A 27,450-nucleotide genomic window follows, 5' to 3' on the forward strand; every position below is an offset into this window, starting at 1 on the left:
CTGTGTCTCGCCGGTTGTCTTGTAGAGGGGGGTTCATGTGCGGCTCAGGGGTCCTGTGGATGTGTCTCGCCGGTTGTCTTGTAGAGGGGGGTTCATGTGCGGCTCAGGGGTCCTGTGGATGGGGTCGGCCTCCTGTGTCTCGCCGGTTGTCTTGTACAGGGGGGTTCATGTGCCGCTCAGGGGTCCTGTGGATGTGTCTGGCCGGTTGTCTTGTAGAGGGGGGTTCATGTGCCGCTCAGGGGTCCTGTGGATGGGGTCGGCCTCCTGTGTCTGGCCGGTTGTCTTGTACAGGGGGGTTCATGTGCCGCTCAGGGGTCCTGTGGATGGGGTCGGCCTCCTGTGTCTCGCTGGTTGTCTTGTAGAGGGGGGTTCATGTGCCGCTCAGGGGTCCTGTGGATGTGTCTGGCCGGTTGTCTTGTAGAGGGGTGTTCATGTGCGGCTCAGGGGTCCTGTGGATGTGTATCGCTGGTTGTCTTGTACAGGGGGGTTCATGTGCGGCTCAGGGGTCCTGTGGATGTGTCTCGCTGGTTGTCTTGTACAGGGGGGTTCATGTGCGGCTCAGGGGTCCTGTGGATGGGGTCGGCCTCCTGTGTCTCGCTGGTTGTCTTGTACAGGGGGGTTCATGTGCGGCTCAGGGGTCCTGTGGATGTGTCTCGCTGGTTGTCTTGTACAGGGGGGTTCATGTGCGGCTCAGGGGTCCTGTGGATGGGGTCGGCCTCCTGTGTCTCGCTGGTTGTCTTGTACAGGGGGGTTCATGTCTGGCTCTGCATCTGACACACACTCTCATCCATGTTGCAGAGTGCCAGGAGGTCCATGTCTGTGGCCTGGTGTGGGAAGGCGCTGCCATCCTGGGATGGACCATAGGATCTCTGCTATGTCAGGAGTGGATTCAAATTCTGACGGGCCTGTGAAACTTCCTTGTGCATCCTGCAGCAAGACAGATTCCCACCCTGGCACCAAGGAGAAAGCCCCCGACAACCCCCCAGGAAGCCAGACCCAGCAGTTCTCTGTCACCCAGACAGACTTCTCAGAGGGGAACGTAAAGCTCAAGATCGGCCTCCAGGCCAAAAGGACTAAAAAGCCACCCAAGAACCTGGAGAACTATGTCTGCCGCCCGGCTATAAGGACTAGCATCCGTCACACGCGCAAGCTAGCCCCCCGCAAGAAAATGGACGAGGACAAGGTGAGGGGCTCAAATCATACTCTATAACCCTACATGACAGAACAGGTCACTTAGGAAGGTTATACCTGTGTACTGCTGAAAGGATTCCCTGTGCTATGTAAGAGCAGTATATTATATCCCAGTGTGACCCCAAGTGTGACAGTATAGACTCCATAGTGTGACATATCTTACAGTATAGACTCCATAGTGTGACATATCTTACAGTATAGACTCCATAGTGTGACATATCTTACAGTATAGACTCCATAGTGTGACATATCTTACAGTATAGACTCCATAGTGTGACATATCTTACAGTATTCACTCCATAGTCTGACCCCTCTTATAGTATACACTCCATAGTCTGACCCCTCTTATAGTATACACTCCATAGTCTGACCCCTCTTATAGTATACACTCCATAGTGTCACCCCTCTTATAGTATACACTCCATAGTGTCACCCCCTCTTATAGTATACACTCCATAGTGTCACCCCCTCTTATAGTATACACTCCATAGTCTGACCCCTCTTATAGTATACACTCCATAGTCTGACCCCTCTTATAGTATACACTCCATAGTGTCACCCCTCTTATAGTATACACTCCATAGTGTCACCCCCTCTTATAGTATACACTCCATAGTGTCACCCCTCTTATAGTATACACTCCATAGTGTCACCCCTCTTATAGTATACACTCCATAGTGTCACCCTCTTATAGTATACACTCCATAGTGTCACCCCTCTTATAGTATACACTCCATAGTGTCACCCCCTCTTATAGTATACACTCCATAGTGTCACCCCCTCTTATAGTATACACTCCATAGTGTCACCCCCTCTTATAGTATACACTCCATAGTGTCACCCCCTCTTATAGTATACACTCCATAGTGTCACCCCTCTTATAGTATACACTCCATAGTCTGACCCCTCTTATAGTATACACTCCATAGTCTGACCCCTCTTATAGTATACACTCCATAGTGTCACCCCCTCTTATAGTATACACTCCATAGTGTCACCCCCTCTTATAGTATACACTCCATAGTGTCACCCCCTCTTATAGTATACACTCCATAGTGTCACGCCCTCTTATAGTATACACTCCATAGTGTCACCCCCTCTTATAGTATACACTCCATAGTGTCACCCCCTCTTATAGTATACACTCCATAGTGTCACCCCTCTTATAGTATACACTCCATAGTGTCACCCCCTCTTATAGTATACACTCCATAGTGTCACCCCTCTTATAGTATACAGTGTCACCCCTCTTATAGTATACACTCCATAGTGTCACCCCCTCTTATAGTATACACTCCATAGTGTCACCCCCTCTTATAGTATACACTCCATAGTGTCACCCCCTCTTATAGTATACACTCCATAGTGTCACCCCCTCTTATAGTATACACTCCATAGTGTCACCCCCTCTTATAGTATACACTCCATAGTGTCACCCCCTCTTATAGTATACACTCCATAGTGTCACCCCCTCTTATAGTATACACTCCATAGTGTCACCCCCTCTTATAGTATACACTCCATAGTGTCACCCCCTCTTATAGTATACACTCCATAGTGTCACCCCCTCTTATAGTATACACTCCATAGTGTCACCCCCTCTTATAGTATACACTCCATAGTGTCACCCCCTCTTATAGTATACACTCCATAGTGTCACCCCCTCTTATAGTATACACTCCATAGTGTCACCCCCTCTTATAGTATACACTCCATAGTGTCACCCCCTCTTATAGTATACACTCCATAGTGTCACCCCCTCTTATAGTATACACTCCATAGTGTCACCCCTTTTATAGTATACACTCCATAGTATGACCCCTCTTACAGTATACACTCCATAGTGTCACCCCCTCTTACAGTATACACTCCATAGTGTCACGCCCTCTTATAGTATACACTCCATAGTGTCACCCCCTCTTATAGTATACACTCCATAGTGTCACCCCTCTTATAGTATACACTCCATAGTCTGACCCCTCTTATAGTATACACTCCATAGTGTCACCCCTCTTATAGTATACACTCCATAGTGTCACCCCCTCTTATAGTATACACTCCATAGTGTCACCCCCTCTTATAGTATACACTCCATAGTGTCACCCCCTCTTATAGTATACACTCCATAGTGTCACCCCCTCTTATAGTATACACTCCATAGTGTCACCCCCTCTTATAGTATACACTCCATAGTGTCACCCCCTCTTATAGTATACACTCCATAGTGTCACCCCCTCTTATAGTATACACTCCATAGTGTCACCCCCTCTTATAGTATACACTCCATAGTGTCACCCCCTCTTATAGTATACACTCCATAGTGTCACCCCTCTTATAGTATACACTCCATAGTGTCACCCCTCTTATAGTATACACTCCATAGTGTCACCCCTCTTATAGTATACACTCCATAGTGTCACCCCTCTTATAGTATACACTCCATAGTGTCACCCCTCTTATAGTATACACTCCATAGTGTCACCCCTCTTATAGTATACACTCCATAGTGTCACCCCTCTTATAGTATACACTCCATAGTGTCACCCCTCTTATAGTATACACTCCATAGTGTCACCCCTCTTATAGTATACACTCCATAGTGTCACCCCTTTTATAGTATACACATCATAGTGTCACCCCTCTTATAGTATACACTCCATAGTGTCACCCCCTCTTATAGTATACACTCCATAGTGTCACCCCCTCTTATAGTATACACTCCATAGTGTCACCCCCTCTTATAGTATACACTCCATAGTGTCACCCCTCTTATAGTATACACTCCATAGTGTCACCCCCTCTTATAGTATACACTCCATAGTCTGACCCCTCTTACAGTATACACTCCATAGTGTCACCCCCTCTTATAGTATACACTCTATAGTGTCACCCCCTCTTATAGTATACACTCCATAGTGTCACCCCCTCTTATAGTATACACTCCATAGTGTCACCCCTCTTATAGTATAAACTCCATAGTGTCACCCCCTCTAATTGTATAGACTGTACATGTGGAGGTTGCGCACTGTGTGTGCTATGTGGGGGTTGCATGTTGTGCGTGGCGGTTTCGTGGTTGTGTGTGTGTGGTGTGACAGTTGCATGTTATGTGCGTGGTGTGGGTCTTGCGCGTTGTGTGCACGGTGTGGCGGCTGTGTGTTGTGTAGGGGTTGCGTCTTTTTTGCGCCGTGTGGGCGTTGCGTGTTGTGTTTGCGGTGTGGGGGTTGCGTCTTGTGTGGGGGTGGTCATAGCACCTTCTTACCCACCCCCACCTGTGTATGTGTTACTCCCCTTCCTCAGAGCTTGGTATATAGGAAGTTTATCATATACATTTTCTGGTCTTTCCTCTTCTATAATCGTGATGTGGGTGTGGGGGATCGCTCTGGAGGTCTCGTGTGTTATTTGCGATGGCTCCTGATGTTGCTGCATGCAGACGTGCCGGATGTTTAGTTATGATGAAGACATTTTAGCATTAGCTCGTATCTTGATGCAGCTTTTCATGGTTGCCATAGTGACAGGCTGACCTAATTTGCTGGATACAGGCAGCAAGGACCGAGGTGATGAGTACAGGGTTAATACACCCCGAACAGCATACATCATCCATGTATTATACTGTGTAAAGTGTGCGGGGTGTATGGTCCCTCCTGTAGTATAGGACATGTATGATGTATAGTGTGCGGGGTGTATGATCCCTCCTGTAGTATAGGACATGTATGATGTATAGTGTGCGGGGTGTATGGTCCCCCCTGTAGTATAGGACATGTATGATGTATAGTGTGCGGGGTGTATGGTCCCCCCTGTAGTATAGGACATGTATGATGTACAGTGTGCGGGGTGTATGGTCCCCCCTGTAGTATAGGACATGTATGATGTATAGTGTGCGGGGTGTATGGTCCCCCCTGTAGTAAAGGACATGTATGATGTATAGTGTGCGGGGTGTATGGTCCCCCCTGTAGTATAGGACATGTATGATGTATAGTGTGCGGGGTGTATGACCCCTCCTGTAGTATAGGACATGTATGATGTATAGTGTGCGGGGTGTATGATCCCTCCTGTAGTATAGGACATGTATGATGTATAGTGTGCGGGGTGTATGATCCCTCCTGTAGTATAGGACATGTATGATGTATAGTGTGCGGGGTGTATGATCTCTCCTTTAGTATAGGACATGTATGATGTATAGTGTGCGGGGTGTATGGTCCCTCCTGTAGTTTAGGACATGTATGATGTATAGTGTGCGGGGTGTATGATCCCCCCTGTAGTATAGGACATGTATGATGTATAGTGTGCGGGGTGTATGGTCTCTCCTGTAGTATAGGACATGTATGATGTATAGTGTGCGGGGTGTATGGTCCCCCCCTGTAGTATAGGACATGTATGATGTATAGTGTGCGGGGTGTATGACCCCTCCTGTAGTATAGGACATGTATGATGTATAGTGTGCGGGGTGTATGGTCCCTCCTGTAGTATAGGACATTTATGTTGTATAGTGTGCGGGGTGTATGGTCCCTCCTGTAGTATAGGACATATATGATGTATAGTGTGCGGGGTGTATGATCCCTCCTGTAGTATAGGACATGTATGATGTATAGTGTGCGGGGTGTATGGTCCCCCCTGTAGTATAGGACATGTATGATGTATAGTGTGCGGGGTGTATGGTCCCCCCTGTAGTATAGGACATGTATGATGTATAGTGTGCGGGGTGTATGATCTCTCCTGTAGTATAGGACATGTATGATGTATAGTGTGCGGGGTGTATGCTCCCCCCTGTAGTATAGGACATGTATGATGTATAGTGTGCGGGGTGTATGGTCCCTCCTGTAGTATAGGACATGTATGATGTATAGTGTGCGGGGTGTATGGTCCCTCCTGTAGTATAGGACATGTATGATGTATAGTGTGCGGGGTGTATGGTCCCTCCTGTAGTACAGGACATGTATGATGTATAGTGTGCGGGGTGTATGGTCCCTCCTGTAGTATAGGACATGTATGATGTATAGTGTGCGGGGTGTATGGTCCCTCCTGTAGTATAGGACATGTATGATGTATAGTGTGCGGGTGTATGATCCCTCCTGTAGTATAGGACATGTATGATGTATAGTGTGCGGGGTGTATGGTCCCCCCTGTAGTATAGGACATGTATGATGTATAGTGTGCGGGGTGTATGGTCCCTCCTGTAGTATAGGACATGTATGATGTATAGTGTGCGGGGTGTATGGTCCCCTTTGTAGTATAGGACATGTATGATGTATAGTGTGCGGGGTGTATGACCCCTCCTGTAGTATAGGACATGTATGATGTATAGTGTGCGGGGTGTATGATCTCCCCTGTAGTATAGGACATGTATGATGTACAGTGTGCAGTGTGTATGGTCCCCCCTGTAGTATAGGACATGTATGATGTATAGTGTGCGGGGTGTATGGTCCCCCCTGTAGTATAGGACATGTATGATGTATAGTTTGCGGGGTGTATGATCTCTCCTGTAGTATAGGACATGTATGATGTATAGTGTGCGGGGTGTATGGTCCCTCCTGTAGTATAGGACATATATGTTGTATAGTGTGCGGGGTGTATGATCCCTCCTGTAGTATAGGACATGTATGATGTATAGTGTGCGGGGTGTATGGTCCCCCCTGTAGTATAGGACATGTATGATGTATAGTGTGCGGGGTGTATGATCTCTCCTGTAGTATAGGACATGTATGATGTATAGTGTGCGGGGTGTATGATCCCTCCTGTAGTATAGGACATGTATGATGTATAGTGTGCGGGGTGTATGGTCCCCCCTGTAGTATAGGACATGTATGATGTATAGTGTGCGGGGTGTATGGTCCCTCCTGTAGTATAGGACATATATGTTGTATAGTGTGCGGGGTGTATGATCTCTCCTGTAGTATAGGACATGTATGATGTAAAGTGTGCGGGGTGTATGATCTCTCCTGTAGTATAGGACATGTATGATGTATAGTGTGCGGGGTGTATGATCTCTCCTGTAGTATAGGACATGTATGATGTATAGTGTGCGGGGTGTATGATCCCTCCTGTAGTATAGGACATGTATGATGTATAGTGTGCGGGGTGTATGATCTCTCCTGTAGTATAGGACATGTATGATGTATAGTGTGCGGGGTGTATGATCTCTCCTGTAGTATAGGACATGTATGATGTATAGTGTGCGGGGTGTATGGTCCCCCCTGTAGTATAGGACATGTATGATGTATAGTGTGCGGGGTGTATGATCCCTCCTGTAGTATAGGACATGTATGATGTATAGTGTGCGGGGTGTATGGTCCCCCCTGTAGTATAGGACATGTATGATGTATAGTGTGCGGGGTGTATGGTCCCCCCTGTAGTATAGGACATGTATGATGTATAGTGTGCGGGGTGTATGATCTCTCCTGTAGTATAGGACATGTATGATGTATAGTGTGCGGGGTGTATGATCTCTCCTGTAGTATAGGACATGTATGATGTATAGTGTGCGGGGTGTATGATCTCTCCTGTAGTATAGGACATGTATGATGTATAGTGTGCGGGGTGTATGATCCCCCCTGTAGTATAGGACATGTATGATGTATAGTGTGCGGGGTGTATGGTCCCTCCTGTAGTACAGGACATGTATGATGTATAGTGTGCGGGGTGTATGATCCCTCTTGTAGTATAGGACATGTATGATGTATAGTGTGCGGGGTGTATGGTCCCTCCTGTAGTACAGGACATGTATGATGTATAGTGTGCGGGGTGTATGGTCCCTCCTGTAGTATAGGACATGTATGATGTATAGTGTGCGGGGTGTATGATCTCCCCTGTAGTATAGGACATGTATGATGTATAGTGTGCGGGGTGTATGGTCCCTCCTGTAGTATAGGACATGTATGATGTATAGTGTGCGGGGTGTATGATCCCTCCTGTAGTATAGGACATGTATGATGTATAGTGTGCGGGGTGTATGATCCCTCCTGTAGTATAGGACATGTATGATGTATAGTGTGCGGGTGTATGATCTCTCCTGTAGTATAGGACATGTATGATGGATAGTGTGCGGGGTGTATGGTCCCTCCTGTAGTATAGGACATGTATGATGTATAGTGTGCGGGGTGTATGATCTCTCCTGTAGTATAGGACATGTATGATGTATAGTGTGCGGGGTGTATGCTACCCCCTGTAGTATAGGACATGTATGATGTATAGTGTGCGGGGTGTATGATCTCTCCTGTAGTATAGGACATGTATATTGTATAGTGTGCGGGGTGTATGATCCCTCCTGTAGTATAGGACATGTATGATGTATAGTGTGCGGGGTGTATGATCTCTCCTGTAGTATAGGACATGTATGATGTATAGTGTGCGGGGTGTATGATCTCTCCTGTAGTATAGGACATGTATGATGTATAGTATGCGGGGTGTATGGTCCCTCCTGTAGTATAGGACATGTATGATGTATAGTGTGCGGGGTGTATGATCTCTCCTGTAGTATAGGACATGTATGATGTATAGTGTGCGGGGTGTATGGTCCCTCCTGTAGTATAGGACATGTATGATGTATAGTGTGCGGGGTGTATGGTCCCCCCTGTAGTATAGGACATGTATGATGTATAGTGTGCGGGGTGTATGATCTCTCCTGTAGTATAGGACATGTATGATGTATAGTGTGCGGGGTGTATGATCTCCCCTGTAGTATAGGACATGTATGATGTATAGTGTGCGGGGTGTATGATCTCCCCTGTAGTATAGGACATGTATGATGTATAGTGTGCGGGGTGTATGATCTCCCCTGTAGTATAGGACATGTATGATGTATAGTGTGCGGGGTGTATGATCTCCCCTGTAGTATAGGACATGTATGATGTATAGTGTGCGGGGGGTGTATGGTCCCCCCTGTAGTATAGGACATGTATGATGTATAGTGTGCGGGGTGTATGATCTCTCCTGTAGTATAGGACATGTATGATGTATAGTGTGCGGGGTGTATGGTCCCCCCCTGTAGTATAGGACATGTATGATGTATAGTGTGCGGGGTGTATGATCTCTCCTGTAGTATAGGACATGTATGATGTATAGTGTGCGGGGTGTATGATCTCTCCTGTAGTATAGGACATGTATGATGTATAGTGTGCGGGGTGTATGGTCCCCCCTGTAGTATAGGACATGTATGATGTATAGTGTGCGGGGTGTATGATCTCTCCTGTAGTATAGGACATGTATGATGTATAGTGTGCGGGGTGTATGATCCCTCCTGTAGTATAGGACATGTATGATGTATAGTGTGCGGGGTGTATGGTCCCCCCTGTAGTATAGGACATGTATGATGTATAGTGTGCGGGGTGTATGATCCCTCCTGTAGTATAGGACATGTATGATGTATAGTGTGCGGGGTGTATGGTCCCTCCTGTAGTATAGGACATGTATGATGTATAGTGTGCGGGGTGTATGATCTCTCCTGTAGTATAGGACATGTATGATGTATAGTGTGCGGGGTGTATGGTCCCCCCTGTAGTATAGGACATGTATGATGTATGATGTATAGTGTGCGGGTGTATGATCTCTCCTGTAGTATAGGACATGTATGATGTATAGTGTGCGGGGTGTATGGTCCCCCCTGTAGTATAGGACATGTATGATGTATAGTGTGCGGGGTGTATGGTCCCCCCTGTAGTATAGGACATGTATGATGTATGATGTATAGTGTGCGGGGTGTATGATCTCTCCTGTAGTATAGGACATGTATGATGGATAGTGTGCGGGGTGTATGGTCCCTCCTGTAGTATAGGACATGTATGATGTATAGTGTGCGGGGTGTATGATCTCCCCTGTAGTATAGGACATGTATGATGTATAGTGTGCGGGGTGTATGATCTCCCCTGTAGTATAGGACATGTATGATGTATAGTGTGCGGGGTGTATGGTCCCCCCTGTAGTATAGGACATGTATGATGTATATTGTGCGGGTGTATGATCTCTCCTGTAGTATAGGACATGTATGATGTATAGTGTGCGGGGTGTATGATCCCTCCTGTAGTATAGGACATGTATGATGTATAGTGTGCGGGGTGTATGATCTCTCCTGTAGTATAGGACATGTATGATGTATAGTGTGCGGGGTGTATGGTCCCTCCTGTAGTATAGGACATGTATGATGTATAGTGTGCGGGGTGTATGATCTCTCCTGTAGTATAGGACATGTATGATGTATAGTGTGCGGGGTGTATGATCTCTCCTGTAGTATAGGACATGTATGATGTATAGTGTGCGGGGTGTATGGTCCCTCCTGTAGTATAGGACATGTATGATGTATAGTGTGCGGGGTGTATGATCTCTCCTGTAGTATAGGACATGTATGATGTATAGTGTGCGGGGTGTATGATCCCTCCTGTAGTATAGGACATGTATGATGTATAGTGTGCGGGGTGTATGGTCCCCCCTGTAGTATAGGACATGTATGATGTATAGTGTGCGGGGTGTATGATCTCTCCTGTAGTATAGGACATGTATGATGTATAGTGTGCGGGGTGTATGATCCCTCCTGTAGTATAGGACATGTATGATGTATAGTGTGCGGGGTGTATGGTCCCTCCTGTAGTATAGGACATGTATGATGTATAGTGTGCGGGGTGTATGATCTCTCCTGTAGTATAGGACATATATGATGTATAGTGTGCGGGGTGTATGATCCCTCCTGTAGTATAGGACATGTATGATGTATAGTGTGCGGGGTGTATGATCCCTCCTGTAGTATAGGACATGTATGATGTATAGTGTGCGGGGTGTATGATCCCTCCTGTAGTATAGGACATGTATGATGTATAGTGTGCCGGGTGTATGGTCCCCCCTGTAGTATAGGACATGTATGATGTATTGTGTGCGGGGTGTATGATCCCTCCTGTAGTATAGGACATGTATGATGTATTGTGTGCGGGGTGTATGATCCCTCCTGTAGTATAGGACATGTATGATGTATAGTGTGCGGGGTGTATGGTCCCCCCTGTAGTTTAGGACATGTATGATGTATAGTGTGCGAGGTGTATGGTCCCCCCTGTAGTATAGGACATGTATGATGTATAGTGTGCGGGGTGTATGATCCCTCCTGTAGTATAGGACATGTATGATGTATAGTGTGCGGGGTGTATGATCTCTCCTGTAGTATAGGACATGTATGATGTATAGTGTGCGGGGTGTATGGTCCCTCCTGTAGTACAGGACATGTATGATGTGTAGTGTGCGGGGTGTATGATCTCTCCTGTAGTATAGGACATGTATGATGTGTAGTGTGCGGGGTGTATGATCTCTCCTGTAGTATAGGACATGTATGATGTATAGTGTGCGGGGTGTATGGTCCCTCCTTTAGTATAGGACATGTATGATGTATAGTGTGTGGGGTGTATGATCTCTCCTGTAGTATAGGACATGTATGATGTATAGTGTGCGGGTGTATGATCTCTCCTGTAGTATAGGACATGTATGATGTATAGTGTGCGGGGTGTATGATCTCTCCTGTAGTATAGGACATGTATGATGTATGATGTATAGTGTGCGGGGTGTATGATCTCCCCTGTAGTATAGGACATGTATGATGTATGGTGTGCGGGGTGTATGATCCCTCCTGTAGTATAGGACATGTATGATGTATAGTGTGCGGGGTGTATGGTCCCCCCTGTAGTTTAGGACATGTATGATGTATAGTGTGCGAGGTGTATGGTCCCCCCTGTAGTATAGGACATGTATGATGTATAGTGTGCGGGGTGTATGATCCCTCCTGTAGTATAGGACATGTATGATGTATAGTGTGCGGGGTGTATGATCCCTCCTGTAGTATAGGACATGTATGATGTATAGTGTGCGGGGTGTATGGTCCCTCCTGTAGTACAGGACATGTATGATGTATAGTGTGCGGGGTGTATGATCCCTCCTGTAGTATAGGACATGTATGATGTATAGTGTGCGGGGTGTATGGTCTCTCCTGTAGTATAGGACATGTATGATGTATAGTGTGCGGGGTGTATGATCTCCCCTGTAGTTTAGGACATGTATGATGTATAGTGTGCGGGGTGTATGATCTCTCCTGTAGTATAGGACATGTATGATGTATAGTGTGCGGGGTGTATGATCTCTCCTGTAGTATAGGACATGTATGATGTATAGTGTGCGGGGTGTATGATCCCTCCTGTAGTACAGGACATGTATGATGTATAGTGTGCGGGGTGTATGATCTCCCCTGTAGTATAGGACATGTATGATGTATAGTGTGCGGGGTGTATGATCTCTCCTGTAGTACAGGACATGTATGATGTATAGTGTGCGGGGTGTATGGTCCCCCCTGTAGTTTAGGACATGTATGATGTATAGTGTGCGGGGTGTATGATCTCCCCTGTAGTATAGGACATGTATGATGTATAGTGTGCGGGGTGTATGGTCCCTCCTGTAGTATAGGACATGTATGATGTATAGTGTGCGGGGTGTATGATCCCTCCTGTAGTATAGGACATGTATGATGTATAGTGTGCGGGGTGTATGATCTCTCCTGTAGTATAGGACATGTATGATGTATTGTGTGCGGGTGTATGGTCCCTCCTGTAGTATAGGACATGTATGATGTATTGTGTGCGGGGTGTATGATCTCTCCTGTAGTATAGGACATGTATGATGTATAGTGTGCGGGGTGTATGATCTCTCCTGTAGTATAGGACATGTATGATGTATAGTGTGCGGGGTGTATGATCCCTCCTGTAGTATAGGACATGTATGATGTATAGTGTGCGGGGTGTATGATCTCTCCTGTAGTATAGGACATGTATGATGTATAGTGTGCGGGGTGTATGATCCCTCCTGTAGTATAGGACATGTATGATGTATAGTGTGCGGGGTGTATGATCTCTCCTGTAGTATAGGACATGTATGATGTATAGTGTGCGGGGTGTATGGTCCCTCCTGTAGTATAGGACATGTATGATGTATAGTGTGCGGGGTGTATGATCTCTCCTGTAGTATAGGACATGTATGATGTATAGTGTGCGGGGTGTATGATCTCTCCTGTAGTATAGGACATGTATGATGTATAGTGTGCGAGGTGTATGATCTCTCCTGTAGTATAGGACATGTATGATGTATAGTGTGCGGGGTGTATGATCTCTCCTGTAGTATAGGACATGTATGATGTATAGTGTGCGGGGTGTATGATCTCCCCTGTAGTATAGGACATGTATGATGTATAGTGTGCGGGGTGTATGATCTCCCCTGTAGTATAGGACATGTATGATGTATAGTGTGCGGGGGGTGTATGGTCCCCCCTGTAGTATAGGACATGTATGATGTATAGTGTGCGGGGTGTATGATCTCTCCTGTAGTATAGGACATGTATGATGTATAGTGTGCGGGGTGTATGATCTCTCCTGTAGTATAGGACATGTATGATGTATAGTGTGCGGGGTGTATGATCTCTCCTGTAGTATAGGACATGTATGATGTATAGTGTGCGAGGTGTATGGTCCCCCCTGTAGTATAGGACATGTATGATGTATAGTGTGCGGGGTGTATGATCTCTCCTGTAGTATAGGACATGTATGATGTATAGTGTGCGGGGTGTATGATCCCTCCTGTAGTATAGGACATGTATGATGTATAGTGTGCGGGGTGTATGGTCCCCCCTGTAGTATAGGACATGTATGATGTATAGTGTGCGGGGTGTATGATCCCTCCTGTAGTATAGGACATGTATGATGTATAGTGTGCGGGGTGTATGGTCCCTCCTGTAGTATAGGACATGTATGATGTATAGTGTGCGGGGTGTATGATCTCTCCTGTAGTATAGGACATGTATGATGTATAGTGTGCGGGGTGTATGGTCCCCCCTGTAGTATAGGACATGTATGATGTATGATGTATAGTGTGCGGGTGTATGATCTCTCCTGTAGTATAGGACATGTATGATGTATAGTGTGCGGGGTGTATGATCTCCCCTGTAGTATAGGACATGTATGATGTATAGTGTGCGGGGTGTATGATCTCCCCTGTAGTATAGGACATGTATGATGTATAGTGTGCGGGGTGTATGATCTCCCCTGTAGTATAGGACATGTATGATGTATAGTGTGCGGGGTGTATGGTCCCCCCTGTAGTATAGGACATGTATGATGTATATTGTGCGGGTGTATGATCTCTCCTGTAGTATAGGACATGTATGATGTATAGTGTGCGGGGTGTATGATCTCTCCTGTAGTATAGGACATGTATGATGTATAGTGTGCGGGGTGTATGATCCCTCCTGTAGTATAGGACATGTATGATGTATAGTGTGCGGGGTGTATGATCTCTCCTGTAGTATAGGACATGTATGATGTATAGTGTGCGGGGTGTATGGTCCCTCCTGTAGTATAGGACATGTATGATGTATAGTGTGCGGGGTGTATGATCTCTCCTGTAGTATAGGACATGTATGATGTATAGTGTGCGGGGTGTATGGTCCCTCCTGTAGTATAGGACATGTATGATGTATAGTGTGCGGGGTGTATGATCTCTCCTGTAGTATAGGACATGTATGATGTATAGTGTGCGGGGTGTATGATCCCTCCTGTAGTATAGGACATGTATGATGTATAGTGTGCGGGGTGTATGGTCCCCCCTGTAGTATAGGACATGTATGATGTATAGTGTGCGGGGTGTATGATCTCTCCTGTAGTATAGGACATGTATGATGTATAGTGTGCGGGGTGTATGATCCCTCCTGTAGTATAGGACATGTATGATGTATAGTGTGCGGGGTGTATGGTCCCTCCTGTAGTATAGGACGTGTATGATGTATAGTGTGCGGGGTGTATGGTCCCTCCTGTAGTATAGGACATGTATGATGTATAGTGTGCGGGGTGTATGGTCCCCCCCTGTAGTATAGGACATGTATGATGTATAGTGTGCGGGTGTATGATCTCTCCTGTAGTATAGGACATGTATGATGTATAGTGTGCGGGGTGTATGATCCCTCCTGTAGTATAGGACATGTATGATGTATAGTGTGCGGGGTGTATGATCTCTCCTGTAGTATAGGACATATATGATGTATAGTGTGCGGGGTGTATGATCCCTCCTGTAGTATAGGACATGTATGATGTATAGTGTGCGGGGTGTATGATCCCTCCTGTAGTATAGGACATGTATGATGTATAGTGTGCCGGGTGTATGGTCCCCCCTGTAGTATAGGACATGTATGATGTATTGTGTGCGGGGTGTATGATCCCTCCTGTAGTATAGGACATGTATGATGTATTGTGTGCGGGGTGTATGATCCCTCCTGTAGTATAGGACATGTATGATGTATAGTGTGCGGGGTGTATGGTCCCCCCTGTAGTTTAGGACATGTATGATGTATAGTGTGCGAGGTGTATGGTCCCCCCTGTAGTATAGGACATGTATGATGTATAGTGTGCGGGGTGTATGATCCCTCCTGTAGTATAGGACATGTATGATGTATAGTGTGCGGGGTGTATGATCTCTCCTGTAGTATAGGACATGTATGATGTATAGTGTGCGGGGTGTATGGTCCCTCCTGTAGTACAGGACATGTATGATGTGTAGTGTGCGGGGTGTATGATCTCTCCTGTAGTATAGGACATGTATGATGTGTAGTGTGCGGGGTGTATGATCTCTCCTGTAGTATAGGACATGTATGATGTATAGTGTGCGGGGTGTATGGTCCCTCCTGTAGTATAGGACATGTATGATGTATAGTGTGTGGGGTGTATGATCTCTCCTGTAGTATAGGACATGTATGATGTATAGTGTGCGGGTGTATGATCTCTCCTGTAGTATAGGACATGTATGATGTATAGTGTGCGGGGTGTATGATCTCTCCTGTAGTATAGGACATGTATGATGTATGATGTATAGTGTGCGGGGTGTATGATCTCCCCTGTAGTATAGGACATGTATGATGTATGGTGTGCGGGGTGTATGATCCCTCCTGTAGTATAGGACATGTATGATGTATAGTGTGCGGGGTGTATGGTCCCCCCTGTAGTTTAGGACATGTATGATGTATAGTGTGCGAGGTGTATGGTCCCCCCTGTAGTATAGGACATGTATGATGTATAGTGTGCGGGGTGTATGATCTCTCCTGTAGTATAGGACATGTATGATGGATAGTGTGCGGGGTGTATGATCTCTCCTGTAGTATAGGACATGTATGATGTATAGTGTGCGGGGTGTATGATCCCTCCTGTAGTATAGGACATGTATGATGTATAGTGTGCGGGGTGTATGATCCCTCCTGTAGTATAGGACATGTATGATGTATAGTGTGCGGGGTGTATGGTCCCTCCTGTAGTACAGGACATGTATGATGTATAGTGTGCGGGGTGTATGATCCCTCCTGTAGTATAGGACATGTATGATGTATAGTGTGCGGGGTGTATGGTCTCTCCTGTAGTATAGGACATGTATGATGTATAGTGTGCGGGGTGTATGATCTCCCCTGTAGTTTAGGACATGTATGATGTATAGTGTGCGGGGTGTATGATCTCTCCTGTAGTATAGGACATGTATGATGTATAGTGTGCGGGGTGTATGATCTCTCCTGTAGTATAGGACATGTATGATGTATAGTGTGCGGGGTGTATGATCCCTCCTGTAGTACAGGACATGTATGATGTATAGTGTGCGGGGTGTATGATCTCCCCTGTAGTATAGGACATGTATGATGTATAGTGTGCGGGGTGTATGATCTCTCCTGTAGTACAGGACATGTATGATGTATAGTGTGCGGGGTGTATGGTCCCCCCTGTAGTATAGGACATGTATGATGTATAGTGTGCGGGGTGTATGATCTCCCCTGTAGTATAGGACATGTATGATGTATAGTGTGCGGGGTGTATGGTCCCTCCTGTAGTATAGGACATGTATGATGTATAGTGTGCGGGGTGTATGATCCCTCCTGTAGTATAGGACATGTATGATGTATAGTGTGCGGGGTGTATGATCTCTCCTGTAGTATAGGACATGTATGATGTATTGTGTGCGGGTGTATGGTCCCTCCTGTAGTATAGGACATGTATGATGTATTGTGTGCGGGGTGTATGATCCCTCCTGTAGTATAGGACATGTATGATGTATAGTGTGCGGGGTGTATGATCTCTCCTGTAGTATAGGACATGTATGATGTATAGTGTGCGGGGTGTATGGTCCCTCCTGTAGTATAGGACATGTATGATGTATAGTGTGCGGGGTGTATGATCTCTCCTGTAGTATAGGACATGTATGATGTATAGTGTGCGGGGTGTATGATCTCTCCTGTAGTATAGGACATGTATGATGTATAGTGTGCGGGGTGTATGATCTCTCCTGTAGTATAGGACATGTATGATGTATAGTGTGCGGGGTGTATGATCTCTCCTGTAGTATAGGACATGTATGATGTATGATGTATAGTGTGCGGGGTGTATGATCTCCCCTGTAGTATAGGACATGTATGATGTATGGTGTGCGGGGTGTATGATCCCTCCTGTAGTATAGGACATGTATGATGTATAGTGTGCGGGGTGTATGGTCCCCCCTGTAGTATAGGACATGTATGATGTATAGTGTGCGGGGTGTATGGTCCCTCCTGTAGTATAGGACATGTATGATGTATGATGTATAGTGTGCGGGGTGTATGGTCCCCCCTGTAGTATAGGACATGTATGATGTATAGTGTGCGGGGTGTATGGTCCCTCCTGTAGTATAGGACATGTATGATGTATGATGTACAGTGTGCGGGGTGTATGGTCCCCCCTGTAGTATAGGACATGTATGATGTATAGTGTGCGGGGTGTATGGTCCCTCCTGTAGTATAGGACATGTATGATGTATAGTGTGCGGGGTGTATGGTCCCTCCTGTAGTATAGGACATGTATGATGTATAGTGTGCGGGGTGTATGATCTCTCCTGTAGTATAGGACATGTATGATGTATAGTGTGCGGGGTGTATGATCCCTCCTGTAGTATAGGACATGTATGATGTATAGTGTGCGGGGTGTATGATCCCTCCTGTAGTATAGGACATGTATGATGTATAGTGTGCGGGGTGTATGATCTCTCCTGTAGTATAGGACATATATGATGTATAGTGTGCGGGGTGTATGGTCCCTCCTGTAGTATAGGACATGTATGATGTATAGTGTGCGGGGTGTATGATCCCTCCTGTAGTATAGGACATGTATGATGTATAGTGTGCGGGGTGTATGATCTCCCCTGTAGTATAGGACATGTATGATGTATAGTGTGCGGGGTGTATGGTCCCTCCTGTAGTATAGGACATGTATGATGTATAGTGTGCGGGGTGTATGGTCCCCCCTGTAGTATAGGACATGTATGATGTATAGTGTGCGGGGTGTATGATCTCTCCTGTAGTATAGGACATGTATGATGTATAGTGTGCGGGTGTATGATCTCTCCTGTAGTATAGGACATGTATGATGTATGATGTGTAGTGTGTATGTTGCAGGTTACATAGGTAGGATCAGGATGTCGGGGGGTTGGTGGCGCTGGCTTTGTGCCCGGGGTCTCTGGCGCAGCAGTGTCTGTGCTGCAGGTTGTTCCTGATGATGGGCACAGCACCCGGCAGCAGCCACCATCAAAGGACAAAACTTTAAAACAACAGAATGATATAAACACAGACACTTCCCACTGGGCTCTGACTCATGTAGTTGTGTCATGATGGCTGAATGCTAGTAAGACCCTATAGGCAGCCCCTGGTTGCTGGCACACATAGGTGGCACACATAGGCACCGTTTGCACACACCTATCCCACACTTTATTTCATCCGGCGTTACCTTTTTATTTTCTAGGATCCTTCTAAATCAATGAAGATGTCTGGATACAACCACGTTCACAATGCCACCAAGGTCGAGCACTTAGCTGAACAGCCAGAGGAGGAGAAGAAATCCTCAACGAAAACACTTTCACCTTTGCACTCTGAAAAAACTGAGCACAACAAGGCACCAACTGCAGGAGCTGTCAGTAACAGAGACCCTGACTTAAAGGACAGGGTTGTGGTGAATGGCACAGCCAGCAGTGTTACTGAGAAGCTAGCCCAGCTTATAGCCACCTGCCCACCTTCCAAGTCTTCCAAAGTTAGAGCCAAAAAGCAGTCATTGTCCTCCTCGTCTCTGGGCGGCCAGGTCATCGACCAGCAGGTAACACCAGACACTGGGAATCCTCCTCCTGTAGCACCTGACGGCTCCTCTGATGACCATGACGCCAAGATCAGCCCAATGTTAGAGGTTACCAGTGTCCAGCCAACAAGGGAGAGCGTCCTGGAAAAGTTCTCCAACAGGAAAGAGGCACCTGGTGCGGAGAACGAGCGGACACCTGCCCCTCCAGGGAAGCGTGTATCTGACCCAGACATGCAGGAGAAGCCCTGTCCTGTATATTGCACTTCACTGGACGTCAGGAATGGGGGGGCATCTGATGCATCTAACACCGGATCACCTTTCAGTGCAGCATGTGAAGGAAACCTACCCTCACCAACCCCGGCAACCTCTCTAACATCCTGCAGCAGGAGCTCTCATGTGAACTGTCCTCAGTCCCCCTCCAACTCATTGCACTTAAACTCTGACACATCACATGTGGAATGTATCGATGAGCCGAGTGACACAAGGCAGATTACATCTGACACTGCTGCGCCCCCTCTGGACCTGTTACACAAAAACAAACCCTGCAAAGAAGACGTCAGCCTTCACCCAGCTAAGGTGAGCAGCCGCCTTCCCACCGGGCTATGTGGCTCTAACAAGAAGCCCACACAACGTGTCGAGCCTGCTGCTCACAAGTCCGATCCCTCCATCGTCAGCTTCGCAAGTCTGCTTAGAAAAAAGCAGCTGATAAAAGTTAGCAGCTTGTCAGAAAAGCAGAGTTCCCCTGTCCAGCCCGGAGGACGAATCGGCAGCGCACCGGCCAAACACTTCAGAAGAAGAAAAGGCAAGAAGCCCAGATGGACTAAAGTGCCCAACAAAAACATCTATTCCTCCAAGGAATCGGCAGCACAGAGACCAGGTGGGGGGCGCACAGCAGTGACTGGTCCTGTCCACAAGTCAACATTGTCCAAAACAAGCACTTCCCATGATGCACCTGGTAAGGAAACCCCCAAGGAGTCTCCTAAGCTTTATAGCACTCACCGCAGCTACAAAATGCTCTGCACTTCACCAGATACTTTGGTCACTCATAAACTGAATCGAGGAAAACCAAAGAGTAAGGACATGCCGCAACTGGATGCTCCTCCCAAAAGAGCGCTCAAAATCCCATCTTTCAAGGTGGTTTCTTCACAATCTAAAGATGAACCAGGTCCACCTGTCCTGCAGCCGGAAGTAGAGATGCCTCCTCTCAAAACTAACCTACCCAGACCACTGTTTCCAAGGAAGCGAGGGAGGCCGAGGAGGGACTCTGCTCCTCAGCTGCGGACACCCCCAGTGCTTTCTGTTGCACCTTTCTTAGTGACTGATAATCCAAAGCGGACCGATTGCGAAAGTGATCGACGGCAAAATGAAGATCTTCTACAAAGCAAACATTACACAAATGACGACCCTTATAGAGTAGGAACCACATGTGGAGAGCCTGACCGCAAGGGTGTGAGGAGGAACAACGGTCAGCTCATGAAAACCATCATACGCAAGATCAACAAGATGAAAACCATCAAGAGGAGAAAGCTCCTGAGCCAGATTTTGTCTGGGGGCAATGATCAAAACTGCAAAGGGAAAGTACCTGCCAAAATGCCGGGGCCGGTCTCCACCCTGGCGGCCACCTTCAGCTCCAAGCTGGGGCAGCAGATAAATGTCAGCAAGAAAGGAACCATCTACATTGGGAAGAGAAGAGGACGCAAGCCAAAGGCAACTTTTGATTGTATGAGTCCCGCTAGTGATGCGCTACTGGAGAAAGCAGCACCGCAAGACGCGCATGCATTAGGTCCGATTGTGTCTCCGCTGATCTCTCCGGCCATTTCCACCTCTGAGGTTCTGCCTTCTCCAATGTGCTCTTTCTCTTCTTGTGCAAGTGATGCCCAGAGTCCTTTGGGCAGTGATGCCAGCTTTTTGGAGCCAAACCCGGTGCCCTACAGTCACATGCACTCTCGACACGGTTCCTTTCTCCAGACACTTGCCATGAGAAAAGCTTCCAAGGACTCCAGACAGTTGTCACCTTCTAGTCTGCTCCCCAGCTCTCCATCCCACCTGAATGAGATCCCCTCTCTGAAGGAAGCCACGTCTTCACCCATCAGCGAGTCTCACAGTGACGAGACAATCCCCAGTGACAGCGGCATCGGGACAGACAATAACAGCACCTCCGACCGGGCCGAGAAGTTCTTTGCGCAGAAGAAGCGGAGACATTCCTTTGAGCACATCTCCCTGGTGGTGCCAGAGGCTTCAGCCGTCCTCAACAGCCTCAAGGAGAAGCACAAGCACAAGTGTAAGCACAGGAGCTACGACTTCCTGGGATATGACAAAATCAAGAGGCAGAAGAGGAAACGTAAAAAGAAGTACCCGCAGCTGCGCGGCCACCAGGACCCCGATTTCCTGGCCGACCTGGAAGAGATCATTGCTCACCTGAGTGAGCTCCATATCACACACCGAAGTCATCACTTCATTCCAAGGGATCTGCTCCCTACCATATTTCGTCTCAAATTTAATAGCTTTTACAGCCATCCAACGTTTCCATTGGATCCTTTGCACTACATCCGGAAACCGGATATAAAAAAGAAAAGGGGACGGCCTCCCAAAATGCGGGAAGCAATGTCAGAAATGCCCTTCATGCACGGCCTGGGATTCCCGCTCTCCGGCACAGGCTTCTACCCTTCATACAGCATGCCTTATTCTCCCTCCCCGCTCACTGCTGCCCCCATTGGCTTAAGTTATTATGGACGATACCCCCCCACTATTTATCCTCCCCCTCCCTCCCCCTCATTCACTGCACCCCTGCACCCGCCATCGTACATGCACACGGGTCATCTACTTCTCAACCCCACCAAGTACCACAAGAAGAAACACAAGCTGCTGCGACAGGAAGCATTTCTCACTAGCAGCCGTACCCCGCTGCTGCCGGTGGGCACCTACCCCAGTGTCCCCCCAGACATGGCATACAGCTGGATGGTAGAGCACAAACACCGGCACCGCCACAAACACAGAGAGCACCGCTCCGAGCAGCAGCAGCTCTCTATGGATCCGCTGGCCGGCTCTTCCAGGACAGTATTGGAGTCTTTAAAACGTTACAGATTTGGGAAAGACAATGTTACTGATAGGTACAAACATAAGGACAAGCACCGCTGCCACTTATCCTGTAGTCACCTGTCTCCTTCCAAAGGATTACTGAGCCGGGATGATCCCTGGCACCGCAGAGAGGCCCCGGAAGCCGGCTCATTGGCACTTGGACTCCAAAGTCCCTTACAAATTGACTGTTGCAGCGGTCCTGCTGGCCTCTCACTTAGTAGCCTCACATCCAGTACCGAGACCGCAAGCAACGAGGAGCACACCAACCTCTTCACCAGTGCAATAGGGAACTGCCGGGGCGGCCTATCCACCAGTGCTGGCCGTAAAGTGCTGAGTGATAGCCAAGCCTTGTTCTCAGAGAATAGGTCACTACGGAAGGATAACCCTCAAGCCCAGCCAGGTAACTGTGTGTAGAGAAACCGTGTTCTGTAACTAATAAGCTTCATCCTCAGTGACGGCGCCGCTGCTCTCTAGTGATGGATAGGCTGTATTCTCAGTGATGGCGCCGCTGCTCTCTAGTGATGGATAGGCTGTACTCTCAGTGATGACGCCGCTGCTCTCTAGTGATGGATAGGCTGTATTCTCAGTGATGACACCGCTGCTCTCTAGTGATGGATAGGCTGTATTCTCAGTGATGGCGCCGCTGCTCTCTAGTGATGGATAGGCTGTATTCTCAGTGATGGCGCCGCTGCTCTCTAGTGATGGATAGGCTGTATTCTCAGTGATGGCGCCGCTGCTCTCTAGTGATGGATAGGCTGTATTCTCAGTGATGTCACCGCTGCTCTCTAGTGATGGATAGGCTGTATTCTCAGTGATGGCGCCGCTGCTCTCTAAGGATAGGCTGTATTCTCAGTGATGGCGCCGCTGCTCTCTAGTGATGGATAGGCTGTATTCTCAGTGATGGCACCGCTGCTCTCTAGTGATGGATAGGCTGTATTCTCAGTGATGGCACCGCTGCTCTCTAGTGATGGATAGGCTGTATTCTCAGTGATGGCGCCGCTGCTCTCTAGTGATGGATAGGCTGTATTCTCAGTGATGGCGCCGCTGCTCTCTAGTGATGGATAGGCTGTATTCTCAGTGATGGCGCCGCTGCTCTCTAGTGATGGATAGGCTGTATTCTCAGTGATGGCACCGCTGCTCTCTAGTGATAGGCTGTATTCTCAGTGATGGCACCGCTGCTCTCTAGTGATAGGCTGTATTCTCAGTGATGGCACCGCTGCTCTCTAGTGATGGATAGGCTGTATTCTCAGTGATGGCACCGCTGCTCTCTAGTGATAGGCTGTATTCTCAGTGATGGCACCGCTGCTCTCTAGTGATAGGCTGTATTCTCAGTGATGGCACCGCTGCTCTCTAGTGATAGGCTGTATTCTCAGTGATGGCACCGCTGCTCTCTAGTGATGGATAGGCTGTATTCTCAGTGATGGCACCGCTGCTCTCTAGTGATGGATAGGCTGTATTCTCAGTGATGGCACCGCTGCTCTCTAGTGATAGGCTGTATTCTCAGTGATGGCACCGCTGCTCTCTAGTGATAGGCTGTATTCTCAGTGATGGCACCGCTGCTCTCTAGTGATGGATAGGCTGTATTCTCAGTGATGGCACCGCTGCTCTCTAGTGATGGATAGGCTGTATTCTCAGTGATGGCACCGCTGCTCTCTAGTGATGGATAGGCTGTATTCTCAGTGATGACACCGCTGCTCTCTAGTGATGGATAGGCTGTATTCTCAGTGATGACGCCGCTGCTCTCTAGTGATGGATAGGCTGTATTCTCAGTGATGGCGCCGCTGCTCTCTAGTGATGGATAGGCTGTATTCTCAGTGATGACACCGCTGCTCTCTAGTGATGGATAGGCTGTATTCTCAGTGATGGATAGGCTGTATTCTCAGTGATATCACCGCTGCTCTCTAGTGAGGGATAGGCTGTATTCTCAGTGATATCACCGCTGCTCTCTAGTGAGGGATAGGCTGTATTCTCAGTGATATCACCGCTGCTCTCTAGTGATGGATAGGCTGTATTCTCAGTGATGGCACCGCTGCTCTCTAGTGATGGATAGGCTGTATTCTCAGTGATGACACCGCTGCTCTCTAGTGATGGATAGGCTGTATTCTCAGTGATGGCACCGCTGCTCTCTAGTGATGGATAGGCTGTATTCTCAGTGATGACGCCGCTGCTCTCTAGTGATGGATAGGCTGTATTCTCAGTGATGGCGCCGCTGCTCTCTAAGGATAGGCTGTATTCTCAGTGATGGCGCCGCTGCTCTCTAGTGATGGATAGGCTGTATTCTCAGTGATGGTGCCGCTGCTCTCTAGTGATGGATAGGCTGTATTCTCAGTGATGGCGCCGCTGCTCTCTAGTGATGGATAGGCTGTATTCTCAGTGATGGCACCGCTGCTCTCTAGTGATGGATAGGCTGTATTCTCAGTGATGGCACAGCTGCTCTCTAGTGATGGATAGGCTGTATTCTCAGTGATGACACCGCTGCTCTCTAGTGATGGATAGGCTGTATTCTCAGTGATAGCACCGCTGCTCTCTAGTGATGGATAGGCTGTATTCTCAGTGATGGTGCCGCTGCTCTCTAGTGATGGATAGGCTGTATTCTCAGTGATGGCACCGCTGCTCTCTAGTGATGGATAGGCTGTATTCTCAGTGATGGCACCGCTGCTCTCTAGTGATGGATAGGCTGTATTCTCAGTGATGGCACAGCTGCTCTCTAGTGATGGATAGGCTGTATTCTCAGTGATGACACCGCTGCTCTCTAGTGATGGATAGGCTGTATTCTCAGTGATAGCACCGCTGCTCTCTAGTGATGGATAGGCTGTATTCTCAGTGATGGTGCCGCTGCTCTCTAGTGATGGATAGGCTGTATTCTCAGTGATATCACCGCTGCTCTCTAGTGATGGATAGGCTGTATTCTCAGTGATAGCACCGCTGCTCTCTAGTGATGGATAGGCTGTATTCTCTGTGATGGCGCCGCTGCTCTCTAGTGATGGATAGGCTGTATTCTCAGTGATATCACCGCTGCTCTCTAGTGATGGATAGGCTGTATTCTCAGTGATGGCGCCGCTGCTCTCTAGTCATGGCATATGTCACTGATGTAATATCACTGGAGGGAGGTCTAGGGTCTGTTGATGTCACTGGAGCTGGGATGTAACATTTCGTGGTGTGTAATCTGTTCATGTTTCAGGGTGTCAGGACCGCGGCCTGAGAACGCCGGAGCACTTGAGCTGCAGTCCTCCCAGGAGGCGGAGCGCGTCAGAGAGCACTTCCTGCTCAGGTAATGTGGATCGGCCCGCTGCTTGTGTCCTGCTGTGGTCAGCTGGTGGGACAGGCTCTGGATGCATGTGGGGGGGGGGGGGGGTCATGAACTTGCACCCCAGCCCCATTCCCGCCAGTCTTGGCTGCCATACCTGTGATGTATGTGACAAATATGACTTCTCCTTGTAGTTATGGGGGTTCCTTTGCGAGGTACAAGACACAGCTCTGCAGCTGAAGACTCAGCGGACATCCTGCTGCAGAGGATCGGCTATGCAGAGAAGAGTGTGCTGGAGAAGACGGTGGACAATGTCCTCTCCAATAATGCCTCTGTTTCGGCTTCCTCAAGCCCAGCAAGAGGACTCGGCAGGGAGAAGAGCCAGGGACATTTAGACTCTGCTTCCCGGGAATCCTTGATGGACGGCTTTGGGCATCCCACCTATTCCAGTCACAACCTGAAGAGGAGTGTGGTGGAGGCCATACACAAACAGGCACGGAGGATGTACAACTACAGGATCCTGGCCTCCAAAAAGAACTTAGACCATGTCAATAAGATCCTGAAGGCCAAGAAACTGCAGAGACAGTCCCGAACAGGAAACAACATTGTGAAGAGAAGACCTGGGCGACCCCGTAAGTACCCCCTGGAGGAGGAGATCCATCTGGACACCATCAATGAGCGAGACGGAGCCGCACGGGCTGATACAGTCACCGATGTTATTGAAGCCGTCGTACAAGGAGTTGGTCAGGAGAACGAGCATCGCAAAGGGTGGAAGAGGAAACACCATGAGCTGGAGAAGACCGTGATGAAGAGGCTGAGGACTGATGAGGAGCAGGATAACATCAGCAGGTACTCACCACTCTACATCCATATTCAGGAGTCAGTATTCAGACATTACTCTACTATACTTGCTTCCTCCACAGTGTGGCTGAGCTTCACATCAGAGATGTCCCTTCTAGTCATGAATCCGTCATGAACCATGACCTCTGCGACCCTAGGAGAACCTGCCACTTGGCACCACCGGTGCAGCGAGAGAAGAAGCTTGCTCGTCCTCCTAAGAAGAAATTCCAGAAAGCGGGCCTCTTCTCAGATGTTTATAAAACCAACGAGTGAGTAACCATAACCGAATTCTGCAATCCTGTGCTCCACACTCACCTGCTACATGAATATAATACCAGAACTCCAGTGCAGACTGCCACATGCAAGCTATCCAAGCTTTATGGGCAGCCATAGATCACAATGTAACGGGATCTAGGTATATTAGTAGAGACAGGTGTCAGCTGTGGGGTGCTCATAGTGACGGGTCCTCTACCCCTGTGTCAGCTGTGGGGTCCTCATAGTGACGGGTCCTCTACCCCTGTGTCAGCTGTGGTGTCCTCATAGTGACAGGTCCTCTACCCCTGTGTCAGCTGTGGTGTCCTCATAGTGACAGGTCCTCTACCCCTGTGTCAGCTGTGGTGTCCTCATAGTGACAGGTCCTCTACCCCTGTGTCAGCTGTGGTGTTCTCATAGTGACGGGTCCTCTACCCCTGTGTCAGCTGTGGTGTCCTCATAGTGACGGGTCCTCTGCCCCTGTGTCAGCTGTGGTGTCCTCATAGTGACAGGTCCTCTACCCCTGTGTCAGCTGTGGTGTCCTCATAGTGACGGGTCCTCTACCCCTGTGTCAGCTGTGGTGTCCTCATAGTGACGGGTCCTCTACCCCTGTGTCAGCTGTGGGGTCCTCATAGTGACAGGTCCTCTACCCCTGTGTTAGCTGTGGGGTCCTCATAGTGACGGGTCCTCTACCCCTGTGTCAGCTGTGGT

General features: G+C 48.0%; 1 protein-coding gene across 4 annotated transcripts in view; it reads left to right on the forward strand.

Moving 5' to 3' along the window:
• Positions 1 to 27,450, forward strand: part of ASH1L (ASH1 like histone lysine methyltransferase) — a 57,605-nt gene that overhangs the window by 15,060 nt on the left and 15,095 nt on the right. For all 4 annotated transcript variants that reach the window (XM_072131610.1, XM_072131608.1, XM_072131609.1 and 1 more), the window contains exons 2-6: positions 799 to 1,183; positions 18,996 to 22,800; positions 25,582 to 25,671; positions 25,842 to 26,496; positions 26,571 to 26,756. In XM_072131610.1, the coding sequence (XP_071987711.1) occupies positions 854 to 1,183; positions 18,996 to 22,800; positions 25,582 to 25,671; positions 25,842 to 26,496; positions 26,571 to 26,756 (5,066 nt within the window). In that variant the 5' untranslated portion in view covers positions 799 to 853. The remainder of the gene's footprint in view (positions 1 to 798; positions 1,184 to 18,995; positions 22,801 to 25,581; positions 25,672 to 25,841; positions 26,497 to 26,570; positions 26,757 to 27,450) is intronic.

The sequence above is a fragment of the Engystomops pustulosus genome, unplaced genomic scaffold, assembly GCF_040894005.1.
Source record: "Engystomops pustulosus unplaced genomic scaffold, aEngPut4.maternal MAT_SCAFFOLD_100, whole genome shotgun sequence".
Lineage (NCBI taxonomy): Eukaryota > Metazoa > Chordata > Amphibia > Anura > Leptodactylidae > Engystomops > Engystomops pustulosus.